General features: G+C 36.1%; 1 protein-coding gene across 3 annotated transcripts in view; it reads left to right on the top strand.

Annotated features, from left to right (window-relative positions):
• Positions 1 to 1,250: 1,250 nt before the first annotated feature.
• The window catches only part of LOC129243519 (myc box-dependent-interacting protein 1), a 113,142-nt gene continuing 101,172 nt past the window's right edge, over positions 1,251 to 13,220 (top strand). The window contains exon 1 of one of the 3 annotated variants that reach the window (XM_054880587.1): positions 1,251 to 1,912. In XM_054880587.1, the coding sequence (XP_054736562.1) occupies positions 1,844 to 1,912 (69 nt within the window). In that variant the 5' untranslated portion in view covers positions 1,251 to 1,843. The remainder of the gene's footprint in view (positions 1,913 to 13,220) is intronic. The other 2 variants (XM_054880589.1, XM_054880590.1) reach the window with 2 other exon arrangements.

The following is a 13,220-nucleotide window of genomic DNA, read 5'->3' as shown; positions in this document are numbered from 1 at the left end:
CAACATATGTAAGTCCGGTATGCCACACTTGCCCATTTAAATCTGCTCGTCTAACATATTCTTTCCTTTGGCCCCACCCTATCGGAACAACCTGTTTCCTACACCTATTAGTTGTTCAGGTAGAATTCGGCGACCAATGATTTCACTGCAGTGAACAAGATATTGTTAACTACTAAAACAACAACAACGGAAAATAGTAACTTATAGGTTGGGACCAATGTTTAGAAACTCTCTTTGAAGTTGATCAATTAGAGGTAAGATCAGAAGCATTAATTTTCATTTTGGTCAATACTTTGCCCCAAAGAATCGAGATCTGCAAATTAAGATCCCGTTTCAGATCCCAGTCCAGGTCAACTACTTCAATTTTATGTATTTAAGTCATGAATTACACTCTTTACAGACGAGCCTAATTTTTTTGTAAAGGCAATATATTAAAGAAGCATCTAATACTTGGCACAATTATGTTTTTGATATTGTAGCAGGTTAAACTCTTATCCATCCAGAATTTGCCACAACATACTCAACATAGGTCCGGCATGTGTACCCCGTGCGATACTAACTACCTATTCACATATCCTTTTAAATTCACTCACCTAACACTCTCTTTCCCTCTGGACCTATTCACATGCCCTCTCAAACAACGATCTACGATACCACGGAACAGACCGGTGGTGGGAACTCATTCACATGGAGCTCTCATTAGTTTTATCGTGTCAGCTGATACGGGCGTACGTTTACGTTGGTGGGCGCCGTAGCCGAATGGGTTGGTGCGTGACTATCCTTCGGAATTCAGAGAGAACGAAACACCAAAATGAACAAAAAAAAAATTCGAATAGCGGTCACCCCTCGGCAGGCTATGGCAAGTATTTGTATTTCTGCTATGAAAAAGCTTCTCATAAAAACCATTTGCCATTCGGAGTCGGCTTAAAACTGTAGGTCGCTCCATTTGTGGAACAACATCAAGACGCTCGCCCCAAAAAGGAGGAGGCGCTCCTTTCTACGCCATTGTGCTGCCAACAGCTGTACAAAGTTAAATGTCAATTATTTTGCAATAATAAAAGGACGAGGTAAATGAGACTAAAGTAACCCCGATCTGCTGTCAAAATCTATTATTTTATTTTTACTACTGTGGCAACGCTATATACGCACAACTCTCCACTTTCCGCGTATTCTCTACAAAAGCTTATCATTGACAGCTGCGCTTTTATGCCTTTGCGACTTTTATCGTTGTTATTCTTTTTGTCGTTTGACACACAGAGAAACCAATTCTACATTAGCAACCGCAAAATCTTATTGGAATTTTAGTTCATCGCTCGAATCGAATTCATTCACTTGTTTGTTGTCTTACATTCGCTTACGCGTCCGCGAAATTTCAACGCCGCAAATTCTACTATTTCACTTCTTCTGTTTTGTTAAGTTTTGTTATGTAGTGCCGTTGCAAACGCAGGATTTTAATTTAGCTGAAATAAATTTTGACACAAATGTATATAATATAAACAACAAAAAAAAAAAAAACAAGAGTGTTTTGACAAAACAGCAAAAACAACGCAAAAATTGCTCTTTTCGAAAGGTTTTACGATTTTCTAACGAATATTTTGTGGTAGGCGTATGTATTGGTATTGCAGCTCGAAATTTGTAAAAAAAGTGCCAAATTGCAATATTAAAAAAACAAACGAAGGTAGTTCTTACAGACTTTATGTACATCTCTTGATTTGCTAGTGCTTTGTGGCAAATTAAAACTGCAATATTCCATTTGTAAAAAATTGGAAACAGATTTCTGAGTTTTTTGTGCTTAACCGTGAACGGTGATAGAGAAATCTTAAAATTGTGTGCACTCTAATTGATGACTGAGAATAAAGGAATCATGCTGGCAAAATCTGTACAAAAACACGCTGGACGTGCCAAAGAAAAGGTTAGTACCTACCCAACATCTGCCTCTATGCACCAAGTGCGTTCGGCCAGGCGAGTTGCAATATGTGTAAAATGGAGCAAAGTAGTTGCAAAGAGGATTATATACTTTATTTTTTACGTTAAACCTAAGACCGCCTATAGGGCGTACTCATGTGTTCCAGTGGCACATCCTTGACCTGCCGCATAGTCAACAAACCACTGCACATAAGCATGAGCCATATCACATAAGAGTATATACGATTATGTACATACATACATAAATAAAAGAACGTATACACGTACATACATATTTATGTATACAAAAGTGTTTGAAAAGTAAACAAATTTTACTTTGCAATTGTCGGCAGGGGGGCGTTGGTCGGCGGGAAGCTGGGAATTGTAGTAGAGAGCTGCAACTTTGCTTCTATCGCTCGAACTGCTGGTCAGTTCCATTGAATGAATGTTAATAATAATAGTAAATATATTTTTGCTTCTTGTGCTGTGTAGTTAGGAATTTTTTCAGCATTATTACCCCACCACTACTTAGTTGAAGTTAGTATTTACCTACAGTTGTCCTCAAAACGAGGTCAAAGTACTCAATAGATTTGGAATTCAGGTTAAGCCTCGCAAAATTCCAGTACGAAATTTAACTATCTACTTTCCAATTGTAATGAAAAGTACAAAAGTCAAAACAAAATCAGTGGCCCATTAAATTGAATGGAAAATACTAATTTTCTCACTTCAAAAAATGTATACTCTTTTTTTTACTTTAAACTGGGTCAAGTACAATTTTAAATATACTATAATTAATTGATTTGTTTCCTTAAAATGGTTAGGCAGCCGTTTGCATTGCACCTGACGCATTTCAACTCCAAGCTGCGATCATTGCTACTATCTCATCATCTCGACCGGGCTTGGCTCTGCAAATCTTACCAGGCCAAGTAAAAACCAGCAAATAAGCGCAGTTTGAAACGGTTTGTAGTGAATGATGTGTAAATCAGAAGCGAATACTTGAGATAGGTTTTTTTTTTGTGGCTGTAGGTACATATGTACATATGTAGGTATATAATGTGGTACATTTAGTGTAACTAAAAGATTTGAGTTCAATATCTTCTTCAGTCTGCTGTGCAACGAAATGAAAGTACAAATAGCTTGAAATGATATCGCGTCAATTATTACTGCATTTCATTTCACTCAATTAACGATAGTGAAAAAAGAAACAACAAAACGCAAACACATTGTATGTGTGTATGCATTAAAAACGCAAGCAACGAAACCAAAACCAAAACAACAAATCACTGTCATCAATACTCAGTATATCAGACTTGGCGCGCACCTGATGCAGAGCAGTGAGGCAAGACGCAGCCCAACAGCCGCTCAACAGCAGTCTTCTAACAAACTTCAGATATACTAAATATGTATGAGCGAAGAAGTCAGGTTGCCAGTCGGCCCGTGAGCCACTCACCTTAATCTCGGTTCGCAACCTTTTTTTTTTATATTTTCTACTTGTTGGTATTACTTATTGAAGTGTTGTTGTTGTTTTCTCTTTCAATCATTATTGTTTACCGCTTGTGTCTACTTTTTATCTTTCCGACCGGCGTCGCTCGCCCATGCGCTTAATTCCGTTGCTTTTCATTCCAACGTTCGCGACTTGACCGGCCACTTTGTCCGGTTTTTGGGCTAGTGCCACACGAAGCGCCAGTCCAGTGAAAGTCATAGTTCGCAAACCAACGGAGCGATTTACAAAACGTGGTGTGAGCGTTCGAGGCTTGGTTGTGCGTGTATGGGGGTATGGAGTGTGGTGAAAAGTAGTTGGCAATAAAATTTGTTTAGTAAACGAAAATTCCATTAACTACATTGTAAAGGTATGTAGTTATGTGTATTTATACTTGCGGCTTCTGTCCTCGGGAATGTGCCATTTGCCATTTCTGAACTCTAAGAACACATTAGGCCTCTTCTATTCAACACTTCTTTGCTCGCTATCTCTCTGCTCGGCTCACTTCACGAAAAATTTGCATGTGTAAACAACAACAAAGTAAACGAGCAAGATTCACCCCCAGCGAGTATGGTTATACCTCATAAAATTGGTATGACTTACTATTTTCTCAAACAAATGTAATTTTAGGCAGCTATATTCCAGCGTTGCCAAGATATGTTCATTTATACCAGTTGCTTCATCTATTTGCCACTTACTAGCACTTGGCAAAACGTATTATGCCGAGTGCTTCTTTTTCGGGATAAATTCTTATTACTTTGCCGAGCCTGGGTAATTTCTACTTTCTGTGTTGCTCAGAAGCTGCCAATAGTGAAGGAAATGCGGTTGATAAGATATCAACACATGAAATTTGTAATCAGCGATAAACGTCCTAAATCATTGGCCTGTTGTTGGTGTAGTACCATAAAACATTTCCCTGACATTTTTAGTGATGATGATGAAGTGATAGCCGTGGCCGATGTAAATTTGGATCGTTTCCGAGTCGTAGAATCGATTGTCGTGGAAAGGTCATAAGAATCCGCTCTTTGGGGTCTGAGTTTATTACGATTTTTTTTATCTTATATTTTTAAACTTTAAGTTCCATGAATGGACACAGCCTACCTAATCTGATGGTCTGGTGGGTAGACTCAGAATGTAATCATATTAAAACAAGAAGTGTACAGACAGCGACATACCTTTGGGTGATGGGCGATGAGGTTCTGCTCGGTAGAAGTATTCAACGTTATAATGCAGCTCTTATCTAAAATAAATAATTGTCGCGTACACTTCTGTTAGGTGTTTGGCTTAGCTTCTTCTCCTATTTGTGGAGTGCGTCTTGATGTTGTTCCAAAGTTTAAGCCGACTTCGAACAGCAAATGGTTTTTAAGAGGAGTTTTTTCATAGCAGGAATACACTCGGAGGTTTGCCATTGCGGCCTACGTAGGAACTACGAGAAATGAGCATATGAAAGAAAATTATTGAGGGACATGATAAAATTTTCCGTTTAACCCAGCGTAATCAGATAGGGCGCTGATTATATACAGTCTCTCACACAACTTTGGGGGGTTTTCTTCCGTCGACGTCCCACTCTGGCAAGGAATTTTGACCTGGAACCACTACTAATACACCGGCAATTCCAAGATAGATCGTGGACGTTCTGATATAAAATTATGATGTGTTTGCTGTTGTTATTGTGACGATATAAAACATTCTTCATACATTTTTGTAGAATGTACGGGCCCTTAGCCCATAGATATAAATCCGAGCCGTTCCTGTAACCCAGATCCAACTGTTGTGGGAACAAAGAAAAATGTATCCTCCCATCTGCCCAATTTTGTGAGTATTTTCTAAGCAAAAGTGTATCTATCGCCGATGGTATTTTAGACCTTAGTAGGCCATGACACCTTCAAGAGCATTGAATTGTTCGACTTTTACTGTCGGTGCTGCTATTTTGGTTTTATCCGAATCGAGACTGGTTAAGAAATATAGAGCTTTTTTCAATAGCGTCTGCTCTCACTAGACTTAGTTTCAGTTTCTACCATCGGCACATTTGTAGTTCCGAACAATACGTTTAAGAGTTATGACAGATCCATTGATGAACAGATTTTTACTGGAGAAGCAATGCACAAGAAATTAAACTGCAAATTAACGTTTGTCAATTCTCGAACATTAATTTCCTTATAAAAAAAAAAAAAATGAAAACCATAAATGAGCCGCGAAGATACCGTGCGGATTGGCAACAATAAAGCAGATACCCATAAAGCAGGTTTACCAAATAAAAGAAATAATTAAGTAAAAGAGGTAAGCAATTGAGCTTTGAGAGAAGAATGCAGGCGGTCTGCTATTCGTAGCTATGCATTTCTATACAGGGAAATCAGGTGGATGTGCGTTGGAGGAGCGAAAGCAAAATAAATATTATATAAAGATCACACATACACATTCGTTTGAAAGATTATCAACTGTATTGGAGTGAATAGAAAAAGAAATCTCTCTGAAGTGGAGCTAAAGAGCGCGAAGCTACACAGCAACCAAATTCCAATAGCTCGGCCAATAAATTAACAGCAACACCAGCAGTGATGCAGTAGACTTTGTTGCAGCTTCAACTGGTTTTGTTGTTTTTGGTGTTTTTTGTTTTTTTAATATATATGTAAGTAAAGTTGTATATTTCGAGAAGAGTGCAATTGCTGGTCTGTTGCAGCAACAGCCCACGCTGTGACGTTGGGACCGTCAAACACAAATGGCCGCAGACATACGTACAAACATATGTTGGCGTTAACATTCAGCAGCCAATTACACATAGTAGTCACGTAAAAAGGCAGCAATATGAGCGAAACGCAAAAATAAAAAAAATCTGAAATCTGGGAAATTAATTTTTCTTAGCCGCGCTACAAACGCTACGAAATTTACAAGTGTAATTGCAACAGCTCATATGCACTAAATAAAAAAAAAAAAACAAATTTGCACAAAATTGAAAATGTGTAAAAGGCGAGAAAATATTTACAGCCGACAAAGTGCAGCGGCACGTCGTTGCCCCATTGCCGGTTGGCCACTGCCGGTTGCACATTTCTCGGGTTGTGCTCCCGGTTGCTGGTAGCACTTTTGTGAATCTTTTCGCTGTTTTTTGTTTTTTGCTTTTTATTTTTTATTTTTCTGTTGGTGTCAATACACTCGCTCGACGCAACTGTGAGGCAATACTGCGAACTTCCTGTTTTATTTATTTTTATATATTTTTTTTATAATTTCCATGGATTAGTACATAGTTGCACCTGCATAAATATACATACCTACATACATATATGTAGTATATAACTGTAATTAGCAATATTTTTGGTAGAAAAGTAACTTTCTAGTAGCTGATCGTTTTCGCTTTATCGCAAAACTCCTTTATAGTTGATTCTGCTAGGCTTCTTGTTGCTTGGTGACTTTAAAACTAAGAACTCAAAGTGTTTTTTTGGCAAGCCCCATTTCACATAGCGACATAAAACATTCCCCATAAAGTTTTGGCACTGCTGATTTATTGCACACAACTCTAATTCTTTTCAATGACGTACCACCGATTGTCGTGGGACTAGAATATTTCAGATTGTTGTTGAAACAGCATAAACATTCCCCATACTTACATACGGGAAATGCTGCTGGAGTGACAGTCTTTGGCCGGATATAAGTCCGGGTCGTTTCGGTAACGTAGAACCGACTGTCGTGGAAACGAATATACTTTGAACATAAGCAAACTATTAAGGAAGTTATTTCCAAATACAAAAAAAATCAAATCAACAAATATTTCAGATCGTCGGCGACAGTATTCTTCAATAGGCCCACAGCGACCCTTAATAGGAAAAATCGATAACAGGTATTGATGGATGATATGGTGAATCGTTATTATTGATAAACTGCTACAACAACAACCGCGTAATGTCAAGGATGATAGATACCAGGTTTGCTTTGGATTCTACGTCATTCGTCAGCTAAAGCTAAAGCTAAATTTTGTGAAACACAAAACGGAATAACGGTCTTCTAGTTAGTACACCTCTAAAAATCTTTTCACCATAGCTTGATAGGTATGGTGAAAAAAAATTTTTGAGTGGAACTTTGCATACTTGGAAATTTGGCAGCCGAGTTCTACACGATCATTTCACATGTCCAAACGCTTATTCACACACTCGTCCAATCAGTTGATGTTCAGATGGCAACGAAGTGTCATTGGTTGATTTTTTTCGTACATGACCAACACAATCTCAGTTTTTTTGTAAACACACCCCTAGTGACGTAAGCCCGTCAGCTGATTCTGTCAAATTCATTCAGAGCCGAATAATGATCTGTTAAAGAGCTCACCTTTAGAATCCTCTCACCATGGCGTAACGTTTGGGAGAACTTCGACTGAGTTCTTATAAATAAAAGTTTATATTATAACAAAATAGCCGAGTTGTTACTGTTAGGGATAAAATGAAAGGACGATACCGTTTGTAGCATATCCACAAAACATCGGCCGACGATGAGCTTTCGTTTAAAAAAATGTTTGATACACTGAAACTACTGAAATCCCCCTACCATCTTTTGTACGCTTTTTGCCCATGCTAACACTGCCTACAGAGAACGTTTAAGGAATAAGTAATCTGTTACAACAACAAAACTGTTTAAAAGCAAGAAACTGCAATGCCGGTCCATTATTCCAAGAGACTCGGGTAGTACTTCATATAAAATATTTAAATATTCTTTCCCGCCTGGCATGTTGAACCATAATTTTTGGTTATATACAGTCGGAGCTAGGCCCATTATTCTCAACGGTGTGGTAGTAGGCGACCAGTACTTGAGAAGAAATCGACTACTCTTGGGCCACAAAAAGTACAGAGAGCACAACTATTCTGTTAACACTGAGGCAATGAAAGTGATTTTAAGCATCCTATCCATAGACGTTGTGAGGATAGATAGAGGAAATACGCCGCGAGTGCTGCAATAGGACTACAAGCACAAACGAGCTGGAATTAGATTCTGTACTGATGAATCCAAGCTAGAGAACAAAGCAGACGGGAGTGTCTAGTCTCAAAAACTGGGTATTCAAGCGTCGTCTGTGCCTTTCAGACCACTGTAGCCGCTGTTCAGGCCGAACTGGCGGCAATACAAAATAAAACTAGCTGCTTTAACAAAGACAAGAATTTATGTCTACTTTGACATTCAAACTGATCTCTAGACACTTGACTCTGGTACGTCTAATTGCGAAACTGAACTGTCGCCGATCACTGACCTGGAAAGGGGTAGGCATGCCGCTCATGACCTACGAGCATTCAAAGTAGATACGAGATGGAAATATAGTACATCAGTGCAACACAACTAAACTTGTGCCGTCAAAGTGTAAAGTGAAGGAAGCAACAGAAGTTTTCATTTTAAATAGAAGAGAACCCATCCACATCTATTTGACTACTTAAGGCCATATACTTGGAGAGCGATACGAATATAGACTAGGGGTTTCCTAGAATAGCTTATGTAAAAACAGTTTTGTTGCAAAAAACCCAGAAACAGTCACTCTCTCTATGGCATAACAAAGAGAGCAAATCAGACTTCTGGGTCTTGGCGGCATTATCAACAGTCACTTCCTAACCTAACCTAATTTAAGTCTTTATTAAATCATTAATCAATTATCGATTTGTGACAATATGTTGGAAATAATAAAAGTTGCAGGAACTTGTTTAGGCTTACAAAGATGATTTCTTTCAGAAAAGAGTTATTTTCAGCTTGGAAAAGCAGGAAAATCATTTAAACGCTTTTTATAATGTATTAAGGAACAATTTTTTTGATGCATTTTTTTATTTTCATATCTTTTTCATTTTATGTAGTTTAATTTTTCGTTTGAGTTCAAAATTTTTCTAAAAAACATTCTGGTTATTCCATATTTTCGTCTATCTGTTAAACCATACAATTCATGCGTCATAATTTTTTTCGAATTGATTTTGAGAGCAAAAATAGTCACACCATTAATTATGATTTGCAGCAAGGAGTTCTATTTAGTAAATTTATTTATATAAATTACTCTCAGCATTTTCTACAAAATTTCATAACTTTTCAACTGGCAGACATGTGAATGTACATTTTGCTGTATATGAAATAACTGTATTTAAAAACATCTATTATAGTTGCCAGATACATAGAAATATATGCATATACATACATATATGTGTACATTAGGGTGCAGCACTCTCCATGTAAAAAAATCGGTGCTGTTTTTCCATCGGAATCACACCTATCGCCCGGTCTAATCTTACTTCCAATCAGAAAAAGTAAATTAAAATTGGAGATAATTTTTTGGACTGTTTCTTAAGTCATACGCAAATGAGCTATTGCCAATTGTTATTTTTGTCTATAAACTAACGCCGTTAGCACTATTCACTATATATTAACAGAAAACAGCCGTCTTCTTCTTATTACTCAAACTGATAAAAAGTGGGATCTCTGTGAAATTAAATATCAGAATGAGCAAGTAACGCAAAGAAGAACAACATAAAGACATACTCGTACCAGCTAAGCTGCTAAATGCAATTTTCAGTGTTTTTTTTAAATATACCATATTTACAAAAAGTAAGTAAAATAAAATAAAAAAAACTCAGTGCCGCTTTAAGTAACCTAGTAATATAAAGGCAGAATTTAGAAAGTCGAAATTGCTGTTATTCTGGAACCTCTAAGGTGACAGTCATGCTGGGAAATTAGGTCCTCAGTCATGTCTGGTGTTAACCGGAATAGTTTTTGGAACTCCCCTTCAGCCAAATGGAAATGATTGTCCCTCTTTCCGGAACAAACGTCGATCCACTGCTTGAGAGCCCATTGCCTCCTCTCCATGCGATATGTCATAAGCCAAACTCTCGAAAGACATATTCGCGTTTTATTAATAAGTTTTTGTTAAGGGTGTAACCCACTAACTACGCTCGAAAAAAAGGCTATTTTCGGAATTTTTTTTCAAGCAGGCTATGAATGATATTGATATAAAAGTTGTTAGGCTTGATAAATAAAGTCTTAAAATACAAGAAAAAATTTTTTTTTATTCATTTTTTGCAATTTTTTTATACAAAAACTATAGCTAAACATAACACCATGATTTAGAAATAGGTCGCTGGTCCACACGATATCTCGAGAACGGCTTATCTGAAACAGAAAAATCAAAAAGTTTTAGATTTGTTATAACAGTAGCTATAAAATAAAGTAAAATTATTAATTTTTATTAATAAATAACAAAATGGCGGCCAAAAAACAAAAAAATTTTAAAAAACATGATTTTTTACACTGTTTTTTGTGAAAAAAAATTAGTAAAAATCAAAATTTTATTACGAAAGTTGTTTATTTTATAGCTATTTATGTGTAGAATATGTGGTTAAAATTTCATGAGAATCGTTCCACTGGTTCCCGAGAAATCTTGTGGACCAACCGAAAAAACGTTAATTCGAGAAAAATGCAATTAAAGTTTTTTTTTATGAAAAATCATGAAAAAAACTTACCTAAGTTCAATCTGCGATTTTAACATGATGTTTCTGGATATATATACTTTCGAAAAATGCAAAAAAAAAATAATCGATTTTTCAAAAGTGAGTTAGTGGGTTACACCGTTAATGTAATTTCACAGTTTTCATTCCAAATTCAACTAATTCTTATTTTCTCATTTAATTTAACCCCATCCAAATTTTTATCGTTTAGTTTGTGATAATCGAATTGTTAACTAAAACAGCTGATTTTGTCTTAACGATTAACGTTATGAAATGGGTTACTGAATAGCAAAATCGTTAAAATTGTGGTTAAGGAAAGATAACAATGCGAATATCGTTACGATGTGTTAGGGAATTCCAAATGTGTGAAATTCCTTACAGAATTCTATCTACCTCGTTGAACTTGAGTTGAAGAAGGCGGCAGGTGGAATTTATGTGGTAAATGTTTTCGAAGACTTGGTTCAAGAAATACAAGGGAAATATAATAATATACTGGAATTAGAAAGTTGATTATATTTTAAGACTTGTGCCAAAATATTTCGGAAAAATATTAAAATTTATGTGAGTTGAACCGATTGCAAAATACCTCCAAAAATCGAGTTTTTTATAAATAAAATTAGTTCTTAACCCCTTGGGTACGGATTTATTTGAGAAAATATTTGCATGTGGAGCGGATTCAATTTTTGGTTGCTTGAAGTAGAATGTAAAAGCAGTACATTTTACGTAAGAATTCATTTATTTCTAAAATATTAGTGACCTAAGTAGTATTAAGATGACTTCAGGTAATTAGAATTACAAAACAAAAATAAATTAATAAAAACGAAACACTTCATTCGCTTCTAGAGTAAAGAAGTGCATGGCGTGGCTCATACGCCAAATTAGGTACAGGGGTTAAAAATATGCTTTCCAAAAAGTAGCCTCAGATAATAGAAGAGTTTAAGCATACTTTATAAAGTATGGATACAACTTTTTAATAAATTTATCGGCGGAATCGAAATAATGGGATTTTTTTATGCTAGTTCTTATTTTTTTTGGAAAATATGTAAGCTTAAGGAAAACTTCAATAACTCAGCAAAATCTTGATCGATTTAGTCTTCTAACATAAGTTATCTTTGGGGAGACACTTTCTCACTCTCTTTCCTGGAAAATGAATCCATTCACGTTCCAAAACTATTGTGTACACTTCATCACTATTTTGGTTCTGTTGATAAAATTGTCACACATTTTTAAGCAAATATTTTAAGCTTCAATTTTATTGTCTGTAATAATTTTTTGCAGAAAATATTAAAAAAAAAATTTTATTTATTTAAAAAACTCTGTTTTGGAGGCATTTTCGAATCGGTCTAGCTCAAAACTTTATATTTTCCCGAAGTATTTTGGTAACAATCGTAGAAAGTAATAATTTTTATAATTCCGAGTTAATACCGCAACTTTTTTTTGGTGAACCACCCTAATGTATGTATGTACCTACATTCATATGCACACAAAATTCGTCTCTTCAAAAACGTTTGTTTTTTTGCAACAAAAAATTGTCGTTTTCTCGCGCGAACAGTGCCAACAAAGTTTCAACTCAAATGCGAGTGCTGCAAACATATGGTAAATTTTTCTACTTTGGTGAGAGTGATTGGTAATTTGAACACAAAAATAGCAACTAGAAAAAGATGGATTCAAAGAAACGTGCGAAAATTGCGTACTCCTTCTATTTAAGTAGAAATATTTCTGGGTATCTGGGTATTTGAATTTCAAAACGCTCCTAGAAATGGGCTTAAGCGCAGAGGAATACATTTTTGCTTTAGCCATCGAGGTCTAACGGTTCCAGTTACGCAAAAATTTAATTTTACTTTGTCTGAGCTAGAAAATTTAAAAAGATTTAATGCATTGCGGGATTCTGTTTAATATTTAGCTGCCAAAATAATTCTCTCCATCTTAAATTTTTATTACTTTTTTTTCTGGTTTTCTTTGTCAAGAGAAAAACTTTTATTTTTAAACTTTGTGAGAAAAGGCGAGATTTTAGTTCGGCATTTGCCAGAGACGTCGGAGGTGCGGAGCATTTTTGCATTGCTCGTTTGGGCATTCGCTGACAATAGCAGCGCGGTGACGCTGGCGACAGTCAATCCAAAAATAGATCAACGATCAGCGTCCACGATTTTTCGATCGTCGATGCTGTTGCCGCAATCACTAGAAGCACTGGCGTTCTCTATTTCCTAATCTCTAAGAAGATTTTCCATCGTTGATGACTGCTTGCCTACATTATTTACTCTTTTCGTTTTTCCTTTCCTTTCATTTCCTTTAATTTTCTTTTATTTTCGTTTTTCCTCAATAAACTTTGGCAACTGAAGCAACAGTTGCAAATGCCAAAATAAATACAATTTGTCTATGGCATAGAATTT

This window comes from Anastrepha obliqua, chromosome 4 (genome assembly GCF_027943255.1).
Source record: "Anastrepha obliqua isolate idAnaObli1 chromosome 4, idAnaObli1_1.0, whole genome shotgun sequence".
In the NCBI taxonomy this organism is placed as follows: domain Eukaryota; kingdom Metazoa; phylum Arthropoda; class Insecta; order Diptera; family Tephritidae; genus Anastrepha; species Anastrepha obliqua.
The sequence above is the reverse complement of the archived record's forward strand: the minus strand, read 5'-3'. Positions and strand labels throughout refer to the sequence as shown.